General features: G+C 40.1%; 1 protein-coding gene across 6 annotated transcripts in view; it reads left to right on the top strand.

The window, feature by feature from the left end:
• CLCN3 (chloride voltage-gated channel 3) overlaps positions 1-24,437 on the top strand; it is a 61,193-nt gene that overhangs the window by 13,271 nt on the left and 23,485 nt on the right. For 4 of the 6 annotated variants that reach the window (XM_042467022.1, XM_042467026.1, XM_042467023.1 and 1 more), the window contains exon 3: positions 23,557-23,717. In XM_042467022.1, coding sequence (XP_042322956.1) covers positions 23,557-23,717 — 161 coding nt within the window. Of the gene's footprint in view, positions 1-2,384; positions 2,605-23,556; positions 23,718-24,437 lie in introns of those variants that run through there. The other 2 variants (XM_042467025.1, XM_042467027.1) reach the window with 2 other exon arrangements.

Raw genomic sequence — 24,437 nt, 5'->3', positions numbered from 1 at the left:
AGCTGCCATATCAATTGAAATGGATAAATGGTTGTCCAAGTCACTGAGTCCCTGTAGGCCTCTAGTAACAAAGATGGACCCAGAAGCACAATCATGCTAAGCACCTAATTCTTTGAGGGGGCACCTCTGTTCATAACAGAATGGTCTCTTACCTGCAAACTACTCATTTACAGACCCTCTGTATCATTTAGGATTTAGTTTATTGTCATTATCCAATTCACCATTCTGTTTACTCATTGATCCAGAGTATGCCCATCTATATCTGCTCCAGACATTATGGAGAAACAGAGCTATATCTCTAATATACAGATGAGACTTGGCTTCATTTGTTCCGACTGCTCCCCAGTGACTTCATGTAGATATTAAAGAGTATGCAGCAACATGCATAAATGCTGGGGGTGAGAAGGACTTCCCAAATGCCATTTTTGGTGATTTAGACTAGAGTTTAGAACAATTAATGAAGTACAGTGCCTCCAGCTTCATCCCACAAAGCAGTTACAGGAGTATACTATGGTCAGTGGTATCAAGAGGTACTGAGAGATCAAGAAGGCAAGCCACATTCTTCTTGTGCTTTTCCATCCACAAGTGTGACCAAATTTGGTTCAGTCCTGTATCCATGCCTGAATCCATGTGGAAATGTGTCGTAAATAATCTATGTCATCCAAAAATATAAGCATTTACCCTAAAACATTTCCTAAAAATGGAATGTTTGTATCAGTAGTTGCTACACACCATTGGCTCAAGTATGGGCTTTTCAGAGTAGTCATACTACTGTTTCTTTCAAAAATAGGCAAGCAGCAGTAAGCATGCTATAGAACTATCTAGTCATACCCTGTCAGGTAGATTACATAAAATGAGAGCAACAGGGATTAGGAAGGCACACGGTTGTAATGCTGTGATCACCTTGTTCAGGTCATCTCCTGAGAGCAGTGCTATACAGGGATGGGAATGACACTAAATATCTCACTGGTACCATAGCCCATTTTGACAGGTGAAATTTACTGCTATGAATATTGTATTATGGCATCAGTATAAATTTATTAAAAGCAGAAAGATTCAGAAAGCCAAGCCCTCCCTCCAGTCCATCTGCTTTGGTCCAGGCCTCGGAGGTTGAGAGGAACTGCTGGACCTCTTACCCTTTCCCGCCACCACTCCCTTCTCCTTCTGTGTCATGTCTTTTTAGATTGTAAGCCTGAGGGCAGGGAACCGTCTAACTAAAAAGATTGCATGTACAGCGCTGTGTAAATTTACAGCGCTTCATAAATAACGGTTAATAATAATAATAATAATAATAAAGTACAAACAGTAGTAGCTATTGTTGGATGTATATTTGTGGGTCCTGCTTTTAAACTGCTGGTTGCAATGTACAACATTGTATACGTAGCCTCTGCCTTTTGTACTGGTGCTCTGATTATGTTTTTGTCCTTTCTTGATGCTGTAACAGAAGCACTTGCTCTTTGAAAATGAATAATTAGGCTAGGTAATGAAATTGTGTTTGTCAGCTTGCTCAGTCTTCTGTGTACTTTGGAGATTTTTCATCTTCTATATGATCCTTTCTTGCATTCCTTCCCTGTTTCCTTGATAGTCCTTCTCCAGCTCCCTTGCCCCCCCTTTTTTGCTGTTGTTGTTTGGTCATTGTGAATTCTTCTGAAGCTTAAAACTGTGGAGGAAGAAATTGTTCATAATATGTAGATGGCATATAATCACCATGCAGCTTTTGGTATCAGACATCCAATAACTAAATAACAACTGTGTGTGGGAGACTAGTATGTGGTGCCATCGTGTTTATATTTATTTGTAAGTAAATCTCTCTGATTTCTGTGGAATTTGTAAGTGTGCCATGGATTACACCTTTCATTATGTTTTTATGTCAGTTGAGTGAGTGCAAATGATGTACCATACAGACACAGTGAACTGCACTGAGTTTTTTGTTTTGTAGATGACAGATTCTTCTTTCTCTTTTTTTTTTGAGTTAGTGTTTCCTCTTGTTCTAATCCATTATGATTTGTGCTTTTATTACAATGTAATTTAGTCGGTGCATATGTATTTAAGTTAAGACACTGTGATTCAGTAGGTGAACCTGTTTGTCAGCCTCTTTTAAAAGATGGAAATATAAACATTGGGATTTTTGTAAAGATCTCAAGGGCAGACAAACATGGCTGACTTCTCACGGCTGATATTTTTACATTAAATAGGCCAGCGTAGTTTACTTTCGTGCATATACTCTTAAACCAGTTTATTCTGTTCTGCTTCAGGTTTAGTCACCTTCAGATGTAGCAAGCTTTATAGATTAAGGCTGCTGTTCCACCTTTAAACGCTCCTTGGTTGTAGCCACTAGCAACCAGGCTGCAATAAATTCCCTTTGATGACATCATCGATTGTGGAAGAACCGAGTTGCTGCGACAAGCCAGCACACACTCCAAATCCCGATCGAATATGGCAGCTTCTCAGCCTGCCGTTGTTCTATAAGAAATGGCTCGCTTGTTCTGATCTTACAAAGGCTCTTTTTATTTCTTACGCTCATGGAAATATCTTCAGATCCTTATTTGCCATATGATGGGGGAGGAGGAGATGACATTCCGCTGAGAGAGTTGCATAAAAGAGGTATTGCCAGTTTATGTTGTGGCTTAGTTCCTTGTGTGTCTTCATATGTGTGTGGCAGGTTGCTTTCAGATACAGAGGAGAAGTTCTTAATTGCTTTTAAAAATGCTGCACTCCCTCTTCCCTGCTTTCTTTCCTTTTTCTTTTTGCCAAGCCCATCTAGTGTGTATTATGCCACAAAATCTAGGCTGCGCTGGCTCACTGGCAGGTGTTCTAAAAATTATTATTAAATTAGCAGATTAGTTTTGCTTTGGATCACATCAGCTAGCGACTCCATCTACAGAATCTGGCATTCTTTTAAATGAAAACAAACCCTGACCATTCTCTTTTACGTAAATCCTGAACTAAATTAGTCCATAGTAATGGCTGCCCATTGCAAAACAGACAAGAGTTAATCAAGGAAGCTGTTTCCTTTCTTCAGTGAACTTAAAGGGAATGCTGCTTGTACTGGGCTTTGAAGTTTCTGTACGTGCTTCTAGAGTTAACTCCTTCTTGGCAGCCTGGAAGCTTGGTGCAATATGAATTTACGGCATGAATCAAAACAGCCATTTTAATCTAAAAATACAGAGGTGGTATACAGAGGGTTTATTCTAATTCACAAAATGTTAGATATTTTTAGAAAGAGAAGAGTAATACAATTAGTACAATTATCTTCTGCCCACTAAATTATTTTCATTCCATGGTTTGACTGTTTGGTGAGGTTATGGATGCTTCCAGGCATTTTTGGATGTTGGCTATTTTCAAGGTATTTGAGGGGATTGACCGTACAAATTCCATGCACTCCAATGTATGTAAACCATTTGAGAGACTGAGTCTTTCTTCATTACTACGAATAGCAGACATGCCTTTTTTTAGAGTCAGTATGGGTGTCACACTTCAGATGACAAGGATTATTGTGCAGAACAGCAGACAAGTTTGTATCTGCCTGGCAATACTGCTTCCTCCTTCCAGTTTAACAGTGAATCATATTGAACCAGTGGAGCAGGAAGCTGCTGCCTAAATCCAGCTTATCTGTGAGCAATTTTTGTATTAAAAGGACCAAGTAAACCACAGCAGAAAAAATAAATATGGCCATATACGTGCCTCTATGTGTCTATTAACTCTTAGGACCGAGTTTGCCTTGGAATTGTATTTCTGTTTACTGAGCTAGGTGCTTCTCACTTGAGCCTCCCAGAAAAGCTGGCTGAACTAAAAATAGAATGTTAGAAGTGTTTTCCTATTTTATAGGATAGCTTGAGATAGGCTACTTGCGAATTTGCACAAAAATCACTTTTATGTATTTATGGCAAATTTCAAGTTAGTAATCTTTGTTTGGTAAATTTTACTACTGTAAAGATGTAATTATTTCATGAGAACACACAGTCAACTTTTGCTGCATTTGCCAATTTGTACTCCGTCCTTCCTAAGGTTAGTTGTTTAAGCCTTTTGATCAAGTTGTCGTTCACATTATGTTTATGCTAAAATAGTAAAACAGCAAAGGTGTCAATTAGTTTTTAAAAACTTCTTTGGGGTTTGTGATAGTCTGTCTACTCTTTCAAAATGTGGAACATTGTACTGATTTGGATATTCGTCCTGGCCGACACTTAAGCCATTTTTATGCAGATATTCATTGAAACTAATTTGGCAGTGCTGTGCTCACTTTTTGGAATGTTGAATTGAAAGCTTCTGAGTATTATTATTATTATTATTAACCTTTATTTATAAACATGTATAGCATTGGGCTGCACTGGCACTTCTTAGTAGATGATATTGGGCAGGTCTGGTGTTACTGTTTGAGTGCTTCCACCATATATAATGATAAAGCAATCAGTTTTCATATTGTTAACACGTGTTAATTCTATAGTGAGTCATGATAGCGAGTCCAGTTTGAGTGAGGAGAAAATAAATCTAAAAGCAGGAATTTTAAAAAACTGGGTACAATTCATATGTAAAGGCCACTGACTAGTCTCAGAGATGCCCTTATAAAACTTGTTGGCAGCCTCTGAGAAAACTGATCTCAGACTGTTTGGAGTGTGCACATGACAGTGATACAAGCAAGTAAAAGAGTCTCATAGGTTGCAGTTGTTGCTCAAGTTATTCCAGTAATCAAAGAACCTTTAAAACTACTGTTAATTTTATCAGAAATTCTAAAATGGAATAATAATCAATAATACTTTAAGTTCAGTATCGTACACAGAATTATTTTTCTTCCAGCTTATTTTAAATATTTTGTTTGAAGGGTCAAATTTAGATCTTGTGCAACTGGTACAGGTATGTTTGTGTTGAGCCACTGCTAGAGAAGTGTGTGTGCGTGTTTGCTGTGTCATTGTGAAGTTAGCCACCTTGAATCCCTATATGGGGAGAAAGGTGGGATATAAGTACCGGTAAATAAAATTAATAATAATAATAATAATAATAATAATAATAATAAATTAGAGGATATAATTGAAAGAAATAGTACTCTGTAAAGATATGACTTTAATGAAAGACCAGGACATTTCTTGTATTTCAACTCTTGCAAATGTTTATGAGAACCTATAACCCTAATACCAGACTTTGAAAATATGAACCCTAAAGAACAGGATAAAGTGGTTATGGATGAGGAGAAATCAAGTTACCAAACTAAAAGGTGGGGCTAAACTTGTATGTCAGATATGCATGTATCAGTCATGTATATGGAGATTAAAACATTAAATATGTAAAATTCTATGGTACTGCCTAATTTAATTTGCTCTTTTTGTTTGTCCCAGATGGTTGTGTAAATAAAAACAATTTCTTTAAAAAAATTACATTTATTTATTTGATTTATATTTCCTTTCTTGCTGTGCAGGATCCAAGGCAGCCTATAGCATTATTTAAAATAGCACACTTAAAACAGTCTTTATACAAACATTTTAAGAGAATTAAATTACAGTTCAATTAAAATTAAAGACTAAAACAATATAAAAATGCAAATCATACTAAAAAAAAAAAGATTTAAAAACATAGTCACATCACAAACTCTCTTACATGGATTTTAAGCCAAGGGCCTGCCTGACTTTTAGCCTGCTGGCAAAGGGAAAGGAGTTGGAGGTCAGCTGAACCTCCCATGAGAGGGAATTCCACAATCTAGGAGCAGCCACTGAGAAGGTGTTCTCTTGGGACCTCACCAAACATGCCTGCGATGATGCAGTCCTGACCATTGCTGAAACCTGGGCATTCGGGTTCAAATCAGAGTTCAGGAATACACCCAAGCTGAGAACTTGAGATTTCAAGGCAAATGTAACCCCATCCAATATAGGCTGAATCACTATTGCCTAATCTGCCCCCTGAATGACCAAAAGCACCTCTGTCTTCTCTGGATTCAGCTTTAATTTTTTTGCCCTCATGATCCAGTCCATTACTGACAACAGGCACTAGTTTACCATGGAAATGGATTTCTTGGAGTTACATGGAAAAAGAGAAATACAGTGGTATGTCACCAGTCTACCAGTGAACTTTGTGCTCCAAAATGCCAAATGACCTCTTTCAGCAGTTTTATGTAGATGTTAAATAGCATGGGGGACAAAAGCGATCCTTGAGGAATCCCACAAGCCAGCCACGAGGTAGTTGAACAGGAATGCCCCAGCACCATCTTCTATATTCTCCCCTCGAAGAAGGACTGGAACCACTCTAGAACAGTGCCCTCAAGTCCCATCCCAGCCACATGGTCTACAAGAATACCATGGTTGATGGTACTGAAAGCCTCTGAAAGATCTAAAAGAATGAATAGGGACCCCCCCCCCAGTCCAGTTCCCTGCATAGGGCATCCACTATGATAGCCAATTTAAATAATCTTTTTCATCCAGGAAACCCTGTAGCTGCGAGGCCACCAGATGCTCCAGAACCTAAAAAGGAATGTTGCACCAGTAGTTCTTTAATGTGTTTGGGTTCATTGAGCCCCCCCCCCCCCCCAATAAAGACCTCATCACACACTCAGCCACAGTGGAACTTTGTCTTGCTGTAGTGAGCCATTCAGAATTTCCCTTATCCCTTCAGCCAGTCCCCCTCAGGTTACTGTGATAAGACATCATCTGATGGCTCTTCAAGTATCCAGCGCACATCCCCAGGCTGTACAAATTGAAATAACTCATGATGATTATATTCACTGGATCTATAATAACCACAGCATCCAAGTTGGGGTGGATCCAAGCTATTTTATTTGCAAAGTGCCATGCAGATTCTTCACAGTGTGTTCCAGATAGATTACCTGCTGCTCTTATAGGAAAGAGCATAACAGGCCCCTGTCTACCTGAGGCAGCTTCACTGGATGAAACATGATACAGTACTTTGTCATTCTTTGAGGTACCATGTAGGCAGCATTCATTTGCTTCAAGCATAGGTGCAAGCATGTTAGAGCTACAAGATTGGCTAAAGTCATGTTCATTAGATCAGCTTCTGCACAATTTTCAACATATTTCAGTTGCAGGTGCAGTGGACATTGTCAATATATGGATATTAAGCAGCAGGTAGTCAATAACCATTACATAGAAGACAGTTTTCTCATGTGATAGTGCTCTTGATTAATATGAAAGAGTTTCTCTTATTAGGAAACAAAGAATATTGTAATATCAGGGGCTAACTAAAGACATTTGAAATTTTGACACTACAAATGAATTTGATTATCTGTTGAAAAGTTGATTTCCTGTTGAATTGGCACATTGTTGTTGGGTCAACCTCAACTCATGGCACCCCCATGAATGAGATACCTCCAAGCCCCTCCGTCCTTAACTGCTCTCCTCAGGTCCTGCAGGCTCAGGGTCGTGGCTTCTTTGATTGAGTCTATCCATCTGCTTTGCGGTCTGTCTCTGTTTCTACTGCCCTCCACCTTTGTTAGCATTGTCTTTTCTAGTGAGTCTTGTCTTCTCATAATGTGCCCAAACTAAGACAGACCCAATTTAGTCATCTTGGGGCCCATATAGACAGGCCAAAATAAAGCTGCTTCAGGTCACTTTGGATGTACAGTATGCTATTTAAATTACACACACATCTTAAGAGGCCAGAAGCTGCATCAAAGCTGCGCCCCAGTCCTTAGGGCTGGAGCATGCCTTTGGTGCAGCTTCTGACCTCTTAGGACACATGCATCAGTTGTTTTTCTTTTTGGCTGTGCATGAATTTTTACAAGTGTATAAGCCCAATTTCATGAAATCCCATGCTGGCTTTAGAAAGAATGCAAGAAGTCATGTTTATGGCTTATAACTGTTGCACACCTTTCATCTGTTTCACATCGTCAGGCCTCAACATAGGGAACTGTATCCTTATTCTCTCTCTCTCTCTCTCTCTCTCTCTCTGTGTGTGTGTGTGAATGAATACTAATCATGTATAAAGTCTCTGTGTCACAAGTAAAACTGCTATTTGAGATTAAAAGTCCCTAGAATGTCTGTACAGCCAGCCGTCCGTATCCACTGATTCACTGATACCCATATCCATCTGTGGCTTGAGAATACACACACATACACACACACACTCTCTCTCTCTCTCCTAAAAGGAAACCTTTTAGCTAATTTATATAAGGGACACTATTTCACTGTGGCATTGTATTTAATGGAATTTGAGGATCCACAGCTTTTAGTATGAATGGGATGGGTGGGTCCAGTGGATACAAAGGGCCCACTGTAATTTTCTTTTCTTTTCCACTGTAAATAGATCTACTGAATTCATTTATTTTTCTTTAAATGCCAGATAATAGCAATACCATTTACATTTCTATACCGTTTAATAGTGAACTTGGCACTCTCTATGCGGTTTACAATTTGTAAGCCAGTTGCCCCCAATCAGCTGGGTACTTATTTTATCGACCTACAAAAGGATAAAAAATTGAGTCCTTTAATCTGGAATCAAATTACTTTTTTAAAAAATTGAATATTTAATCCTTCAAGTTCCCACAGAACTGTTAGGTTTAACAATAACAAACCTTATGACTAATGAACAAGTGCCTTTTAACAATACTGTTAATTGTTTATTAAATATAAATATTGTATTGAATGCTTTGTCTCAGGTTTCTCTAGATTTCCTTTGATCTCGTTCTGTCTTTCAGTGCAACATGTGTCAGAATCAATTCTGTCTTATCCTGCTGATGTTCTACAGTTACCTGAAAAATCTTATTATATAGCTTTTATTTTCTGCAGTCTAAGCACAAAACATAATTACAATTATTTTTCAATAAATCTGCTTAGACAGCTTGATGTTGTGTTTTTAAAGAAATAACCAGAAAAGTCTGCACTCACCCCAGTTACAATATCCAAAATAATAGAGCAATGACACATTACAGGACTTTTTTATACTTATAAAACTATGTTTATAAAACTATGTTTATAACTACTACTACTACTACTGAAAATCTGCTCTTCAGAGGTTTCACTGCCCTACAGAGAATATCTGGATGGAATCTAGGGATGGACTGAGATAGCAGGTGCAGGAATTGCAGGCTTCTGAATCATCTGACAGAATTATTTTTATCAATTGAACTATACCATTGGGTCCCAGCGAAAAGAAAAAGCACAAAGCCGTTGTGCTTTTACATTTGGTAGTAAATTTAAATGCTTCTAGATAAGCTACTTCTGTTAACAAGCTGTGATCTTCCTGGGTCAAGCCATATTCATTCTTTGTTGGTTATATTATCAGTTTTGCTGTAGTAGTTCACTTAGGCTATATGATATTGCTTTTGCCGTTCTCCACTAAGAACAAGATCCATCAGATCCTTTATATTTTTTTCCTACCTAGTGAGACAGTTTTTAGGAGGAAACTTTTTTTTAGGAGGATCAAGTCTGAGAATCCATGAATCAGTCTGAGAAACCTTAAAGATCAGCTGCAGCATAAACAGTGATTCTTAAGCTATCATTTTGGATTACCAGTGCTTGCTTGGGTGGGAGGGAGTGTAGATGCCTTCTTTCTTTCTTGGCCAGTGGGAAAGGTGGGTATTGTTGACAGCTCTCTTCAGGTGTGGAAAGGGGCTCTGTTGGATTGGGGAATCTTCCCCACCCCCTCATAGTCTGATGGCAGTGCCAGCCCTGCTTCTTTTGTGTTTGCAAATGTGCAGGGATTAGACAGGAATGGCTTGAATGAACATACTTAAATATGAAGGCAGAATATTGATCACTCTCAGGAGGGCTCACAGCCTTTTTAAGTAATTGGAAGTCTGCCATTTGTGCAATTTGTGCAAATCTTGCTACATACTTTGTTACAGAAAAATGAGTTCATAGATCTTGGGATCCAATCACAGGACACCTGCTTGCAGGAATCAACTTGGAGCTAGAAGTTAGGCATTCACTGAGAATCAATATCCTAGGCAGATGACGTACTATGCAATAATTTATGTCAGGATTAATTTATTTGCACTCTAGACAAAACTGATGTCTTAAACAGGATGGGTGTCACTTAGGTTTCAGAAGGATGCTCCAGATTTCTGGAGTCTAACAACTTAATGCTATTCTGCACAAATCCAATCAAAAACCTACCAAGCTATTCTGCACAAAGACATTTTAATACAGTAGTTTTATGCAGTTACATCCATTTTGAACTGATAGTCCTCCTTTGCATGTGCTGATCGATGGGGGAATGGGTGAATGTTAGGAAGTGCTTATGCAGCTTTATGAATTGAAAGGGTTTTTATGGTTTCCTTCCAAGAGGAGTCATGCTCAGGTCAAAGAAGGTCAAGGGGAGAATGAATCATAGTAGCCTCTAGGGAGTTAAAATCCCAGCAAATGTCTTGGACCAGCATATCTAATAAACCACTGTCTGAAGGGTCTTGGAACAAAGCTAAGAGAAGAACATCAGTACTTTGTGCATTCATCCAAAATGATTATTCTGTAACAAATCATTAATAGCAAAAAAGGAGAATTACATTTCCACAGAACACAAATGGTATTTTGGAGGATTGATATAGGCTCTACATTGTCTAATTTCCATTGATCAGACATTGTACATAATCAGTTAAAATAGGTCGGTGTATCATTAATTTAATGCTTTAGATTAATAATACCCCATTTCTGTGTGTTTCTGTGCAAGGCATCTGGTGGGAAGGTAATCATAATTATGTCTCTTTGTTCCGAAAATGAGTGTTGACAAGATACTGAAAATATGCTGTCAGACTTAATCTCCAATGAGACATATCAAAATTATATTACAGTTTTCCAGTGTTTGTGAATGTTGCTGGAAGGCCAGGTTTGTTTAATACTTGTTAGACATTATCAGTTAGATCTTGTCTTTAAGGTTTTCTGGTTGGCTGGTCAATTGTTTGAACATTGGCTTTCGTGGCCTTGTAGATAAATATCAGTTCCTGTTCCTTGTGTATTTAAACGTCTTAAGGTGGCTTGGTATTGGACTTACTAGACTCTGCTCAGGGAATCAACAAAGAGTAGATATTTTATAAATTGCTTGATACCAGTATAATAATAACTGAATCAGATAAAACAATAATATGTAGTTCTGTATGATCTTGTGGACCAAAATCCAATGTGATGGTATTGTTGGGACTATTGGCTTCTCCTGCCTGCAGTCCTCTATGTTGAAACCCTGTTCTAGAGCATTGTTCAGTGTTATTGAGTGGATTTTAAAGAATGGGGAAGGGGCTTCAGGACAGGAGGGATTGTGCTTTTGCCACTTAATGCTGGCTAGAGCTGTTTCTACATGCACAATAATAATCTTTGGATACTGGGTACTGTTTTGTCCCATACAAGGTAAGATAAGAGATGATATGATTGTGGATGTATGTGTGTAACCTTTATTCCTTCCCTTACAATCCAGTACAATATCTCTTTATTGGCCCACACTATCTGAAGGACTGCATCACCTCATGCAAGTCTGAGTTTTATTGTTTTTTCCAGGGGGAAAGAGGCTTTCTCTCAGCCCTGCCATCCTCACAGGAGCATTTGGTGAGGACCTCCTGAGAAAGAGCCATCTTTGGTGGCTGTTCTCAAAGTGAGAAACTGCCTTCCACAGGAAGTTAAGCAGCCCCCTTCCCATTCTCCTTACACAAGACACATACTTTATTTAGACAGGGCCCAAACCATTAAATGTTAAAAGAAACATCTTTTAACTGTATTTTTGTACTCTTCTTCTGTTTAGTGGTATGTCACTTAATGCTTTAAAACTGTTTTGGTTCAGTATTTGGGCTTATTAGGAAGGCTTGTTTAATTGTTTTAAACTGATTTTAATGTTATAATGTTCTTAGCAATAATTTGTATTAATACATAATATGTTGTAAGACACATTGCGCCTTCTACTAGGAGAAAGTCGGACTATGACAATAAATAAAATATAAATGTGCTCTGAACATTTCAGCATGGGGATTAAGCCATGGTTTCTAGGCCAGTATAAACAGATTATAAACTTCAAAGAAAAACATTTTCCAATGTTTAACATAAATCAGTCAGTTACACCATTTTGGCAGTAGTGAGCTTTTCGTTGGGATGATAGAGAAGACCAGGTGGATCATCCCTTCCTCTTTGAAAGATTATCATAAAGGAGGAGATAACTGTACTGCCCTTCATCTTGTCTGTCAACCCAAGAAAGGTTTCCTGGTTGGAAAGAATTCTTTAAACTGAAATTTAGTGCAAGGTTGGGCAGCCATGGAGAGGTCAGAAGCCACATACACTTTTCACGCCCACTCCATGGGCCTCCATGGAGTGTTTTTAATTTTTAAAAATGTATTTATGGGATTTGTAGCTTGCCTTGTTCCTAGAATGGGAGAAACCACAACGCACTTCTGGTTTCCACTGAAATGAGAAATGAATGGTTGGTTAGTTGTGGGTTGTTGTGAGAAAAACAGAGGTGTGGAGAGAGAAAGATATACATTTAAAAAATAGGTACCATATTGCAAGTTGGTGAGCCACAGATGGTGAGCCACAGGCCTGAAAGGTGTCCAGATTATTGTATAGCCCATCTTGACAGTGGCTCTAATTCCTATCATCACACCTGAGGCTGGGAATGGGACGGGGGCGGCTATTGGAGTTGTGTTGGGGAATGGGAGGTATGGATGTAACAGAGGGAACAGATGTTACAAAAGAAGACGGGATCGCTGTTTGAAAGCTATCCCGCCTTCAGTTCCCCCTGTTTCCCAGAATGGCTTGGAGAGCAGACCAACCATTCCACAGAACCTCACCTTGCTTCTTTGCAATGCCAGGTCGGTGAAAAATAAGACCTATATCATCCAGGATCTACTCCTGGATGAGGATGCCGACCTGGCTTGCTTCACAGAGACCTGGCTGGGGGAGGACAGTGCTGCTATATGGGCGCAGGCCCTCCCAGCCGGGTACTCTGTCAGTGAGCAGGTGAGGGGAAGTGGGCGGGGGGCGGGGCGGAGTGGCTCTGGTTCATAAGAACACCTTGACCTTGACCAGGATACCTGTCCGGAATACAATCCATTTTGAGTGTATGTACCTTAGCCTGAAGACCAGGGATAGATTGGGGATTTTGCTAGTCTACCGGCCACCCCGTTGTGTAGCAGACTCTTTGACCGAGCTGACACAGCTGGTCTCTGAGCTGGTGTTGGAGACCCCCAGACCTTAGTTTTGGGGGACTTCAACATCCCGCTCGAGACCAGCTTAACAGGTGCGGCTCGGGAGTTCATGGATACCATGACAAACATGGGCCTATCCCAATTGGTCAACGGGCCTACACATTGTGCGGGTCATACACTCGATGCGGTGTTCTGTACCGAACAGGCATATCCGTGAGCGGAGGTGGTAAGCACCTCCGCATTGTCATGGACGGATCATTTCCTGGTCAAGACAGAACTCAGAGCCAATTTCTGCTCCTCCGGGGGTGGTGGACCCATTCGAATGGTCCGCCCTCGAAGGCTGATGGAGCCAACTGGATTCCAGAAAGCCTTAGAGGGTTTAATGGTTGGGAATGCCAGGGATCCTGTCGATGCTCTGGTCAATACCTGGAACAGCGATCTTACCAGGGCTATCGACACGATCGCTCCCAAGCGCCCTTGCCATCCCGCCCCAAATCGGAGACCCTGGTTCACACCAGAGCTGAGGAAGATGAAGCGGTTTGGACGACGGCTAGAGCGCAGGTGGCGGAAGACTCGACTCTTATCCGACAGAACTCGCCATAGGAACTTTCTTCGTTCCTATCGGGAGGCAATACGTGCAGCGAAGAGAGCCTTCTCCTCTGCACGTATTGCGTCTGCAGAGTCTCGTCCAGCAGAGCTGTTTAAGGTGGTGAGGGAGATGACGCAGGTGCCCCCTGCACCAAATCCCTTACTTAACCCGACGACGGCCTGCTGTGACGCATTTAACAACTTCTTTGCAGACAAAATCTCTCAGATAAGAGCAGACTTAGAAGCCACCATTGAAACAGAGTCGACAGGCGAGGCGTCCAGTGACTCCGCCGATGTAGTTATCCTGGATCAGTGGCAATCTGTGAGTACCGAGGACGTGGACAAGCTGCTTGGTAAGGTGAGGAAGACAACCTGCCCTCTCGACCCTTGCCCATCATGGCTGGCCGTTCAGGGGGGGGATGCATTGATGAGATTCCTCATGGATATCATCAATGCGTCCTTCAGGGAAGGACATGTTCCATCTTGTCTAAAGGAAGCGGCTGTTAGGCCGCTTCTGAAAAAACCTTCCCTGGACCCCCTGGATATGAGAAATTATAGGCCTGTGTCACTGCTGCCATTTTTGAGCAAGGTGGTTGAGAGGGCGGTTGCTCTTCAGCTCCAAGCTGTCTTGGATGAAGCCGATTATCTAGACCCATTTCAAACCGGCTTTAGGACAGGCTTTGGGGTTGAGACTGCCATGGTTGCCTTGACCGACGATCTGCGTCTGAGCATCGACAGGGGTAGTGTGACCCTGTTGGTGCTCCTAGACCTCTCAGCGGCTTTCGATACTATAGATCACGGCATCCTCTTGGACCGCCTGAGGGGGTTAGGTATCGGGGGCACTGCTTTGCAGTGGTTCTGGTCCTTCCTCTCGGGTCAGTCCCAGAGGGTGCTGCTCGGGGACTGTAGCTCCAGTAAGAGGTACCTCACTTGTGGGGTTCCTCAGGGGGCTATTTTGTCCCCGATGTTATTCAACATCTATATGAAGCCGCTGGGTGAGATAATACGGAGTTATGGTGCTGGGTGTTATCAGTACGCTGATGACACCCAAATCTATTTCTCCATGTCTAGTTCGTCGGCCACGAATTCCAATGGCATCTCTTCTCTCAATGAATGTCTTCAAGCGGTAATGGGCTGGATGAGGAAAAACAGATTGAAACTGAATCCAGATAAGACGGAGGTGCTCACGGTAGCGGCCCCGAAACCAAGAATTGGGTTGCAACCTCCAGTCCTGGATGGGGTCACACTCTCCTCCAGTGACTGTGTTCGCAGTCTGGGGGTGCTCCTCGACTCGTCGCTCCTGATGACAAATCAGGTAAATGCGACGGTCAGGAGCGCCTGCTATCAGCTTCGGCTGATACGCCAGCTGCGCCCTTTTCTGGAAGTAAGGGACCTCGAAACTGGTAACCTCACGCCTGGACTTCTGTAATGCACTCTACTTGGGGCTACCCTTGTGCTTGGCTCGGAAGCTTCAGCTGGTACAAAATATGGCAGCCAGGCTTATTTCTGGTACATCTAGGAGGGACCACATTACTCCGGTTCTGAGGTCCCTCCAGTGGCTGCCTATTAGCTTCCGGGCCCGGTACAAGGTGTTGGTTATCACCTTTAAAGCCCTAAATTGCTTGGGTCCAAGCTATCTCAGGGACCGCCTCCTCCTGTATAATCCTCCCCGCGCTCTCCGGTCCTCTGGGAGGAACTTACTGCAGCCTCTAAAATCTAGGCTTGCGGCGACCTCCCAGAGGGCGTTTTCTGCTGTCGCCCCCAAACTCTGGAATGACCTGCCGAATGAGATCCATCAGTTGACATCATTAGACAGCTTTAAAAAAGCTGTCAAGACGGATCTCTTCCGGCAGGCCTTTCCAGATTAACCATCCCGGCCTGGGCTCCCTGACCCCCTCTTTCCTCTCGTGGCCCCATCTTCAGTGATGGTTGAGGATCTCCAGAGGGACACCAGGGTTTTTAGTTTGTTTTAATTATATTTTATGTCTTGATATTGTGTTTTTAATCTGTTATATTTTTTAATACTTTCATAAGGAGGGGAGGGATTATAATGTTTTTAATTTTATATTTTACTCTGTTATAATTACTGTTGTCAACCGCCCGGATTGGTTCGCCACAGGGCGGTATACAAATAAATATTATTATTATTATTATTATTATTATTATTATTATTATTGTTAGCCCCATTCTCAATTGTGGTGCATGCACACAGCTGCCCCAATGTGGCCATGCACACGTTGCACCACCATTAAGGAGAATGGAACTTAAGGTCCCATGGAATTTGCCATCTGTGGGAGGGGGTGGTGGTGGTCTGGAACAGAACCCCCATGAATATGAAGGGCCGATGGACTGGATTTGAGAAAGTAGAATCCTGAGCTTGTTTGCATTTAGATAGTACTGTAGTTCCTATTCCAGAATATCCTATATCTCTCCCAAAACATTTATGTTTCTTTTGTTCAGTCACACTTGCTTGTGACTTAGTGTGGAGACATTACTTCTTAGCTTCAGTTTTCCATTTCCAATATTGAAATAAATTTGTAAATAAAAATAAAATAAATTTTATGCTGTTTCCAGAAGACAACAAAGCAGACTTTTCAATAGACAGCTATGTTTTTTTATTCTGTTGTGGTATTACTGTTGCTCACATGCTTTTACTGACCTGCCATGTGGATGAGCAATGTACGCAGTCCTAACAGCTGACAAAATATGTTCTACAGTTCAGCTTCTGTTTTATTACAACTTGTTTTAGGTTTTCCCTCCCCCTTTTCATTCTCAGCAAAATCCTTTGACTTTTGACCTGGTCTTGCAACTAATTGCCTTTCTGGAACAGAATTTGATTTGCTTTGTATTAAAATACTGCTATGAAAAATGAAAGAAAAGTTTAGATGAGAGTATGATAAATATTTGGATATTTATGGCCTGCTATTAATAGTATTGCGTAGTGTAATCTACATGTTTTGGGATGGTGCGAAGCTTGACAATTGTGCACTGTCCCCATGACTCTGGCAGTACAGTGTATATAATTGCTTTGTATGGGGGTATGACTTGGGAAAGCTTTCTAATGAAGAATTTGATGTGATTTGCAAAGAAAACATTTATAGACTTTACTAACACTTCATGATTCTTGTTTTATTATATCAAAAATATTTTCTAGATTTATAGTTTGTAGTATCCTGAGGACTGAAAGTGATTAACTTCATTGTGAAACATGAACAGCAACATTTCATTGTCCCCAAAACTTAGAGGGGAATACTCAATTGGGGTGGGGGTGAATATATGAGTGTATGTTTTTGTGCCTCAGGCTGTTGCTTGAGATTTCACTCCTTGATTATGATAGCACTCCGATTTGAAATAATTTCTTTTACAGATTTTGCTAAGTTCAAAATCCAAATATCTATTCCTCTTCCATCTCCTGGGCAGTCCTTACCCAGTCATCTCCAATACAGAGAGTTTTAACAGTATGCTTAGACTGACTATTTATCTAGACTTTCCTTCCTTCCTCTACTCCACAGTTTAAAGACACACTTTCTGTAGCTGAAGCTGTTGGTAAACTTATACAGGTTCTTATGGAGCGTCTACCATGACAAACCATATAATAAACAAGCCATATCATCAACAATAGACTAAAATGGTCTGAAAATGTACCTTCTGAATGAAAAGGGCAAATATGTAACAGTATTACTAGGCCAAAAGCACATTTATAGTTCCTTTAATCTAACAAAGAGGGGAGGGCATACACAAAAAAAAGCCCTGTACAGACAGAATAGTCCTAAAAATCCTACGTTAGCAAAGTTTATTGGGGAAGAAGACCCAACAAACTTGTTAAACTTCTGGAATTGCCATCATAAGATTTAAACTTACATAAAAATACACCATTTCTTATACCTTCTATATGCCATTCCTAAAACCTAGTTCTTCTATCAAATTTCAAAACAATTTGTTGGGCATTTTTCATTGAACCAAACTCACCCCTACTCTCCTCCACCCCCATTTCTGATTATAGGGATGGGATATGATTCATCTGCTTTGGCTTTAATAAAAAGCTGCAACTATTGGTCTCTTTGTATCATTAGGACCTCGCAGATTTTCTGTATTTTATTTTATTATTAATGTATATGGAAATATTTAATAGATGTCAACCATTGTTTGCAATTGATTTATTTCAGAAAAAAATTATTTCAGAAAAAATATTTTAAAATCAACTAGTTTGCCAGGTTTGGATAAAATGACAAGACGTGGTTAATTAAAAAGCAAAAATAGCTTTTGGAGAGATGCAAAGCCCAGCACTTATGTAGGCTTACTTGCATCCCAATGACATAGTTTATCATGACATTCAATTACAACCACTCACAAAAGTATACAAGAATGTAGTCCTTTGGTCTCTAAAGGAAGAAACATGTAGTATACTGCTGCCCCTTTCACTTTTGTGTCAAGATCATTTTCACCATCATACTTTATTCTATTACTCCCTCGGAGAAATTTCTTTGACCAGGTCATATCTCTTAGGAACTCCATTCCAGGAAGATGTCATTTAACGATGATATTACACGATGGATTTTGCAGCTCCAGTCCGAAGTCACTCCTGCTCCAACCATGCGAATTCATGTTAAAATGTGATAGAATATCACACGTGATTGCTTTCTATGGGAAGTAGTTCCGAGCCAGATCCATAGTCACTCCAAAGTAACTCCTGATGAAGGTGAATTCAGTAACAAGTGAATTCACAAAAATTATTTCCAAGCTCACTTTGATTTCAATCCGAATTGGTCTGGTGCGGAATGCAACTTTCCTTCGGTCCTGGTACACCCCCAAACCTCCAAGGTGGCAAATTTCCCATGATGCAGAGCTGCAATTTTGCTCCATTTGCTTCCGATACTCCTTCAAGAACGGAGGACACGTTTGGATGTGGCTGACAGATTTGGATGTTCTGTGAAGGGATGGATAGACTGAGGACACGTTTAAATGTTGCATGAATGACAGGGAGGACACATTGGGCTGTGGCTGTATGTATACTCGAGATCACACATGGCGGGAGTTGCGGGCGTTGCTAAAATGTTGAAATAGAGTAAATAGAGTAAAAAATAGAATAAAATAGAAGGGAAGAAGAAATTTGAAGCAATCATTCACGTGAGGCTAGCATTCACGTGAAACTGGAATTAGGAAATGGCCCCCTTCTTCACCCCAGAAGGGCAAAGGTTCACAGTGCATTCAGAGCCCCACCGAGCATGTGCAAGGGTGCCAATTTGAATAGGTGAATCCGCATGGTAAGTACTGGTGTGATAATTTATTTTGAACTCGCTCCACTTTGCTTCAGGAATAACCACAATTCCGCTCTTCACCTGAGATAATTAATCACCTGAATTGCCTTCGATTTGAATTGACTCTGCTTCCCCTTCCCTTCAGATTTGCTTTGGATTGCAGTTCAAATTTCACGTGTGATAAATTCCTATGACTTAGAAAATGGGCTATGATTAGTGAGAAGTACAGTAAAAGGCGAAAGATTTATACAATCTGAAGAGAAACCAGAGTCCTGAGCTATGTTGGAAATTGCATCAGGGTGCTGAAATCAAGAATTTAAACCTGCTGGTTTTCACTCACTCTATTTGAAAACATTTCTATAGACTAAGTAGCTCAGCCATGAGCAGATGTCATTCTGAAGGTGCTGAAGTTCTGTTTTGAAATGTGTTACTTGAAACCTGTTAATTAGTGTACCTGGCAGTGTGACCTACTTTCATAGTGTAGCCATGACCCAAGGATACCTTCAGAAAATTTTTCCAACTATTCGCTACACTAAATTGCCAAAAGCAAGGCTGTAGAGAGGAAGAAATAATTTGCTTAGGAGAGGTTTTTTAAAGAGTGGAAGAAAAGCTGAAGGAATAGGAATTAATTTTTATTTTTATAAGTTGACACATTTATTGTTACAAAAATACTAAAAACTTAATGTATTTCAGTTTTTCTGGTGGGTTTGTTTTTATTTTGCTTTTGTATACAGTCACCCTTACGTTTTCGTGGGGATCCATTCTGGACCCCTCTCTCCTGCGAAAATGTAAACCGTTAATATTCAGGCCCCATTGGCTTGAATGGCAGTGCCTGCCTGCGGACACCCCATTTTGTCCCCCTCCATTTGCTGTCCTTGCATAAGCGAGGGATGTGGATGCCAAGTTGCGAAAATGGAGGGGCGACTGTATAATGAAAAACATATGCTTGTAATCTTATACATAGAAATGAGGGGTAGCTGTTGATGCTCATTTAACCACACTGTAACACTGGTTATAAAGTGGCTAAAACTTGAGCAGTGTTTTTTTTAATTGACACTTTGCAAAATTACACACATGACAATAAGAAAAGTGTTGAAAATGTGGATGGAGTGTGCCCCAAACTTAAAAAATTCCAATGTTTGTATGCAGCTTTATTGATGTTTAGTATATTTTCAATGAGAGCCAACATGGGATAGTGGTTTAAGTGTTAGACTACAACTCTGGAGACCAGGATTCTAATTTCCATCCCGGGAACCTGCTGGATGACCTTGTGCTACTCGCACCCTCTCAGCCTCAGAGGAAGTCAAAGGCAAATCCCTTCTAAACAAACCTTGCTAAGAAAATGCAGTGATAGGTTTGTCTTAGGATTGCTATAAGTCAGAAATGACTTGAAAGTACACAACTACAGCAACAGCAACAACTACAACAACATTTTCATTATTTGCAGTTTCAGAGTGTTGCGACGTTTATTAATCTCAACTGGTTAATAATCATCAGACAGGAATTATGCAAGAACACAGTAGTATTCATTCTATATGATATTTCAGTATATTAATCCATATTCCAGAAGAGAAGACACTTAACATGGGAACAGGCAGCCTCCTCTTTGATGATAATGTGTCATTTTTTCAGAACAACACCAGTTCTTCGAAGAACATACGTAGTGTGAAGTTATGAGCAATCAAAGTGCAGCTTGAATGATGAAAGGTCTTCATATGGGGCAAGGGAACTTCTAGGCTTCTAGATTTTGTTAAACTGCAGCTCTCAGCATCTTTCTATTGGTTGAGGCATCAGGGCAAGGGAACTTCTAGGCTTCTAGATTTTGTTAAACTGCTGCTCTCAGCATCTTTCTATTGGTTGAGGCTTTACAGTCCAACAACATTTGGTGGGCCACACTTTCCACACTCCTAGTCTACACAGATATAGTTTCATGAAAAGTCATGCATATATTTTATGTAGTTAAAATGTTTGTGTTCTCTGTCTCCTTCATTTTAAGAGTCTTTTTGGAATACATATCCACCTATGAAATTGCAATGACAGTTGCTTTAATTGGCTAGGTATAATGGTAAGCAATTGGCATCTGATGGCCAAACCTTTTTCCTGAAGATAGTTGTCTGTTAGCCTGCTTGACAGTGAAAGGAGTGTTCTAACTTTAGCCTCACATGATACAAAAGATAGCTGCTTTACACATAGATTGCAGCAGTGTAGCTGTCTTCACTCTGGTTTGTCAAAGTTTTTTTAAAAATAATCTTTGATCTCATATTTAAAAGTAGCTAGTATCCGCATTAAGCCACAACAATGATCCAGGATTCCAGAGAAGCCTGGCTTATTGTGATATCTGAACATGCCAGTCCATTAGGGGCTATTAATACGAGAAAGATGAGCAAATTAGTTTTCCTCTTAGTGTTTGAGAGTTTTCCTGTCGTTGCTAGGAATGCAATTATTTGTATATATAACTTTGAAAGAAATGGTTTCTGTCAGACGCTGTCTGATGAGCAGTGTACAGTGTCACATCCAAAACAGAACATGATAATTTGTAGTTTTTATTTGCCATCACGTCAGTCTCAATGTACAGTAACTTTATGAATAAGAAACCTCCAAGAGCCCCACTCATCAGCAGGCCTTCTTTTATAGTTCTCCCTCTGTTTTTGCGAGGGATCCGTTCCGGACTCTGCCCGCAAAAACGGGAAATATAGACAAATAACAGAATGGTTTAATAAAGATGATAAAAATATTGGAATAAGTGTAACCAAAACTGAAATAGATGAAATCATATTCGATAAAAATATGAAACACATCTCCAAGTATTACAAGATCTTACAAAAAAGAGATTTAGAGAACGAAATGATAAAACACACAATGATAAAGTGGTCATAAGAAGTTGGCAAGATCATAGAGTTGGAGAAATGGGGAAAAGCTTGGCAGAACTCTAGCAACTTCGCACTTTGCCAGAATTACAAAGAATTTTTTTAAAAAAATGTTACATCATTGGCATATATCTCCCCACAAAATTAATCTGATCTACAAAAAGCATGACGCGGCATGTTGGAAATGCCACAAAATCGATGCAAACTTTTTTCATCTATGGTGGACATGCAAGGAAGCAGAAAGGTTTTGGGGGAAAAAATCCATCTAACAGTATCTGAGATCTTGAAATAGAAATTTCCTTTTGATCCACTTTTATTCTTGCTCAATATGACTTCAGTTTTGGATAAAGAGACCGGGGAAAAAAACCACACTCTATCGTCTTATATATGGTCACCTCGGACAGGATTATTTTGGCTAAAACATGGAAAAACTCAGAGACACTTGCAATAGAAGAGTGGCTGTTGAAGCTTTATGAAGCAATGGAGATGGATATACTGACAGCTTTGATGAAAGGGAAAACAAAAGGAAAAATAGAAGAGGACTGGTTCTGTGTTAGAAAGTACAGTTGTCCCTCCATATTCGCTAGGATTAGGGAAACAAGACCCCTGTGACCGCAAATAACAAAAACACCATGTTTTTACCGGAGGACACTTCTCTAGGAATCTCTAGGTCCTCCAGTGCAACTCTGTGGTCAATATCCAACATACACTGACCATAGAATGGCACTGGAGTAGCTCCAAATGGTCTTTCAGTGCAACTTTTAGTTAAAGTTGACCACAGAGTTGCACTGGAGGACCTAGACAGTCCTAGAGAGAACATATTAATGAAATCCGTGAATAATCAAATCTGCAAATATCAAAGCCGCAAATATGGACGGATGACTGTATAGAGAGGGTAAATAAATAAATAATAAGAAATGGGAGGGAACCCTGAATACTACATACTAAGCTTCATTGCAACACTGTTTATATTGTTTATATTGATGACTAATATAATGTCGAGATTCCCACTATAAGGTATTAGGCCAAAAGGAAACATATTTGTTTATAAAATTTGTTATACTATACGGGAAATGAAATATGCTGGTAACGAAAGGTTAGGGAAGTTATTTTGCAAGCATAGATGATATTTTAGTCAGTATTACATAGAAACAGTATTATATGTAATTTTTGTTGTACCTTAGTAGTTCTGTATGTTTGTGTGTTTGTTTTTAGAAAACACAGACTATGTATATCCCTCATAGTCTGTTTAGTTAGGGGTGTTTATCTGTCTAACTTGTTGGATATGTTGTTTCTTTTATGTACAACATATAATTTCAATAAAGGAAAAAAAAGGGAAATTGCACATATTCAAGCCCTATTGGCTTGAATGCAGGCACGTACCCCATTTTAACCCCCTCTGTTTGCCTCTCACAGATAGTCAATAGCAAGTATATTTCTATACTGCTTATCACTGCATTTAAGCACCCCCTATGCAGTTTACAAAGTGTAAGCTGATTGCCCCAACAATCTGGGTACTCATTTTAGTGACCTTGGAAGGAGGCAAGTCTGAGTCAAGCTTGAGCCCCTGAGCTGGTATTGAACTTGCTACCTTATGGTTTGTAAGTGAGTGGCTGCAGTACAGGCATTTAACCACTGCACCACCAGTCAAGGGACGTGCATCCCAAGTCCATGAGAATGGAGGGAGGACTGTATTTGATTTATGGTTAGAGTATCAGTACACATAGGCTATATAAACAAATATTTCTGCTATAGAACTTAATCATTTTTTATTCTTTCCCCATAGCTGGAACTCACTATACAATGACAAATGGAGGAAGTATTAATAGTACAACACACTTGCTGGACCTCTTGGATGAGCCCATTCCTGGGGTTGGAACCTATGATGACTTCCATACCATTGATTGGGTGCGAGAGAAGTGCAAAGACAGAGAGAGACACAGAAGGGTACTAAAAACTACTTTAAGATACTAATTTTCATTAAGCTTTTATGTATCATTACAAGTCAGAAGATAATGAATTAAAGACAAGAACATTTGTTGTCCAGTACAGATGTTATGTTGTTGCTGCTCAGTGAATATTAAGCAATGCAGCAGAAAATATTCATATGGTTCATTGTTGGGTGAAAATGCAGTGCGCCCACGTTGTATGTGGATGCCTTTTATGTGGCTTCCAGCTTATGCTGGAAGCCACACGCCATTTCCTGAATGGTGCGTGTGCCCACAGCACTTGCACCGTCGCACCACCGCATACATGAACTGCCGCGTACACAAGCCCCATTACACTCAATGGGACTCGAGCATAGGCAGATCTTGCCTTATGCGGTGGGGTCCGGAACGGATCCCCCCCCGTAAGGCAAGGAATCACTGTACTATTTTTATATTTGGCAGTTCAGATTACTTATGTTTAGCAAACATCTTCCTTGGGAATATGTAACCATTTGCCATGTGTCTGCATTTTTCTAAGCACAAGCAGTAGGATCTGTTGGTTCTGTCTGAATCATGCCGTTGGGGGAAGAACAGGAAAGATGGAATCTTGCTTGTGGAGAATTGGCCTCAGAGTAAGAGGCTAAGCAAAGTCTAGCAGTACGAAAAGGGCTTCACCCCTCCAGTATCTGATAACTTTCCACAAATAAAAAAATCGAACAGTGGTTGAATCATTGAGTAA

This window comes from Sceloporus undulatus, chromosome 5 (assembly GCF_019175285.1).
Source record: "Sceloporus undulatus isolate JIND9_A2432 ecotype Alabama chromosome 5, SceUnd_v1.1, whole genome shotgun sequence".
NCBI lineage: Eukaryota > Metazoa > Chordata > Lepidosauria > Squamata > Phrynosomatidae > Sceloporus > Sceloporus undulatus.
Note: the sequence above shows the minus strand (reverse complement) of the source record. Positions and strands in the feature narration are given on the sequence as shown.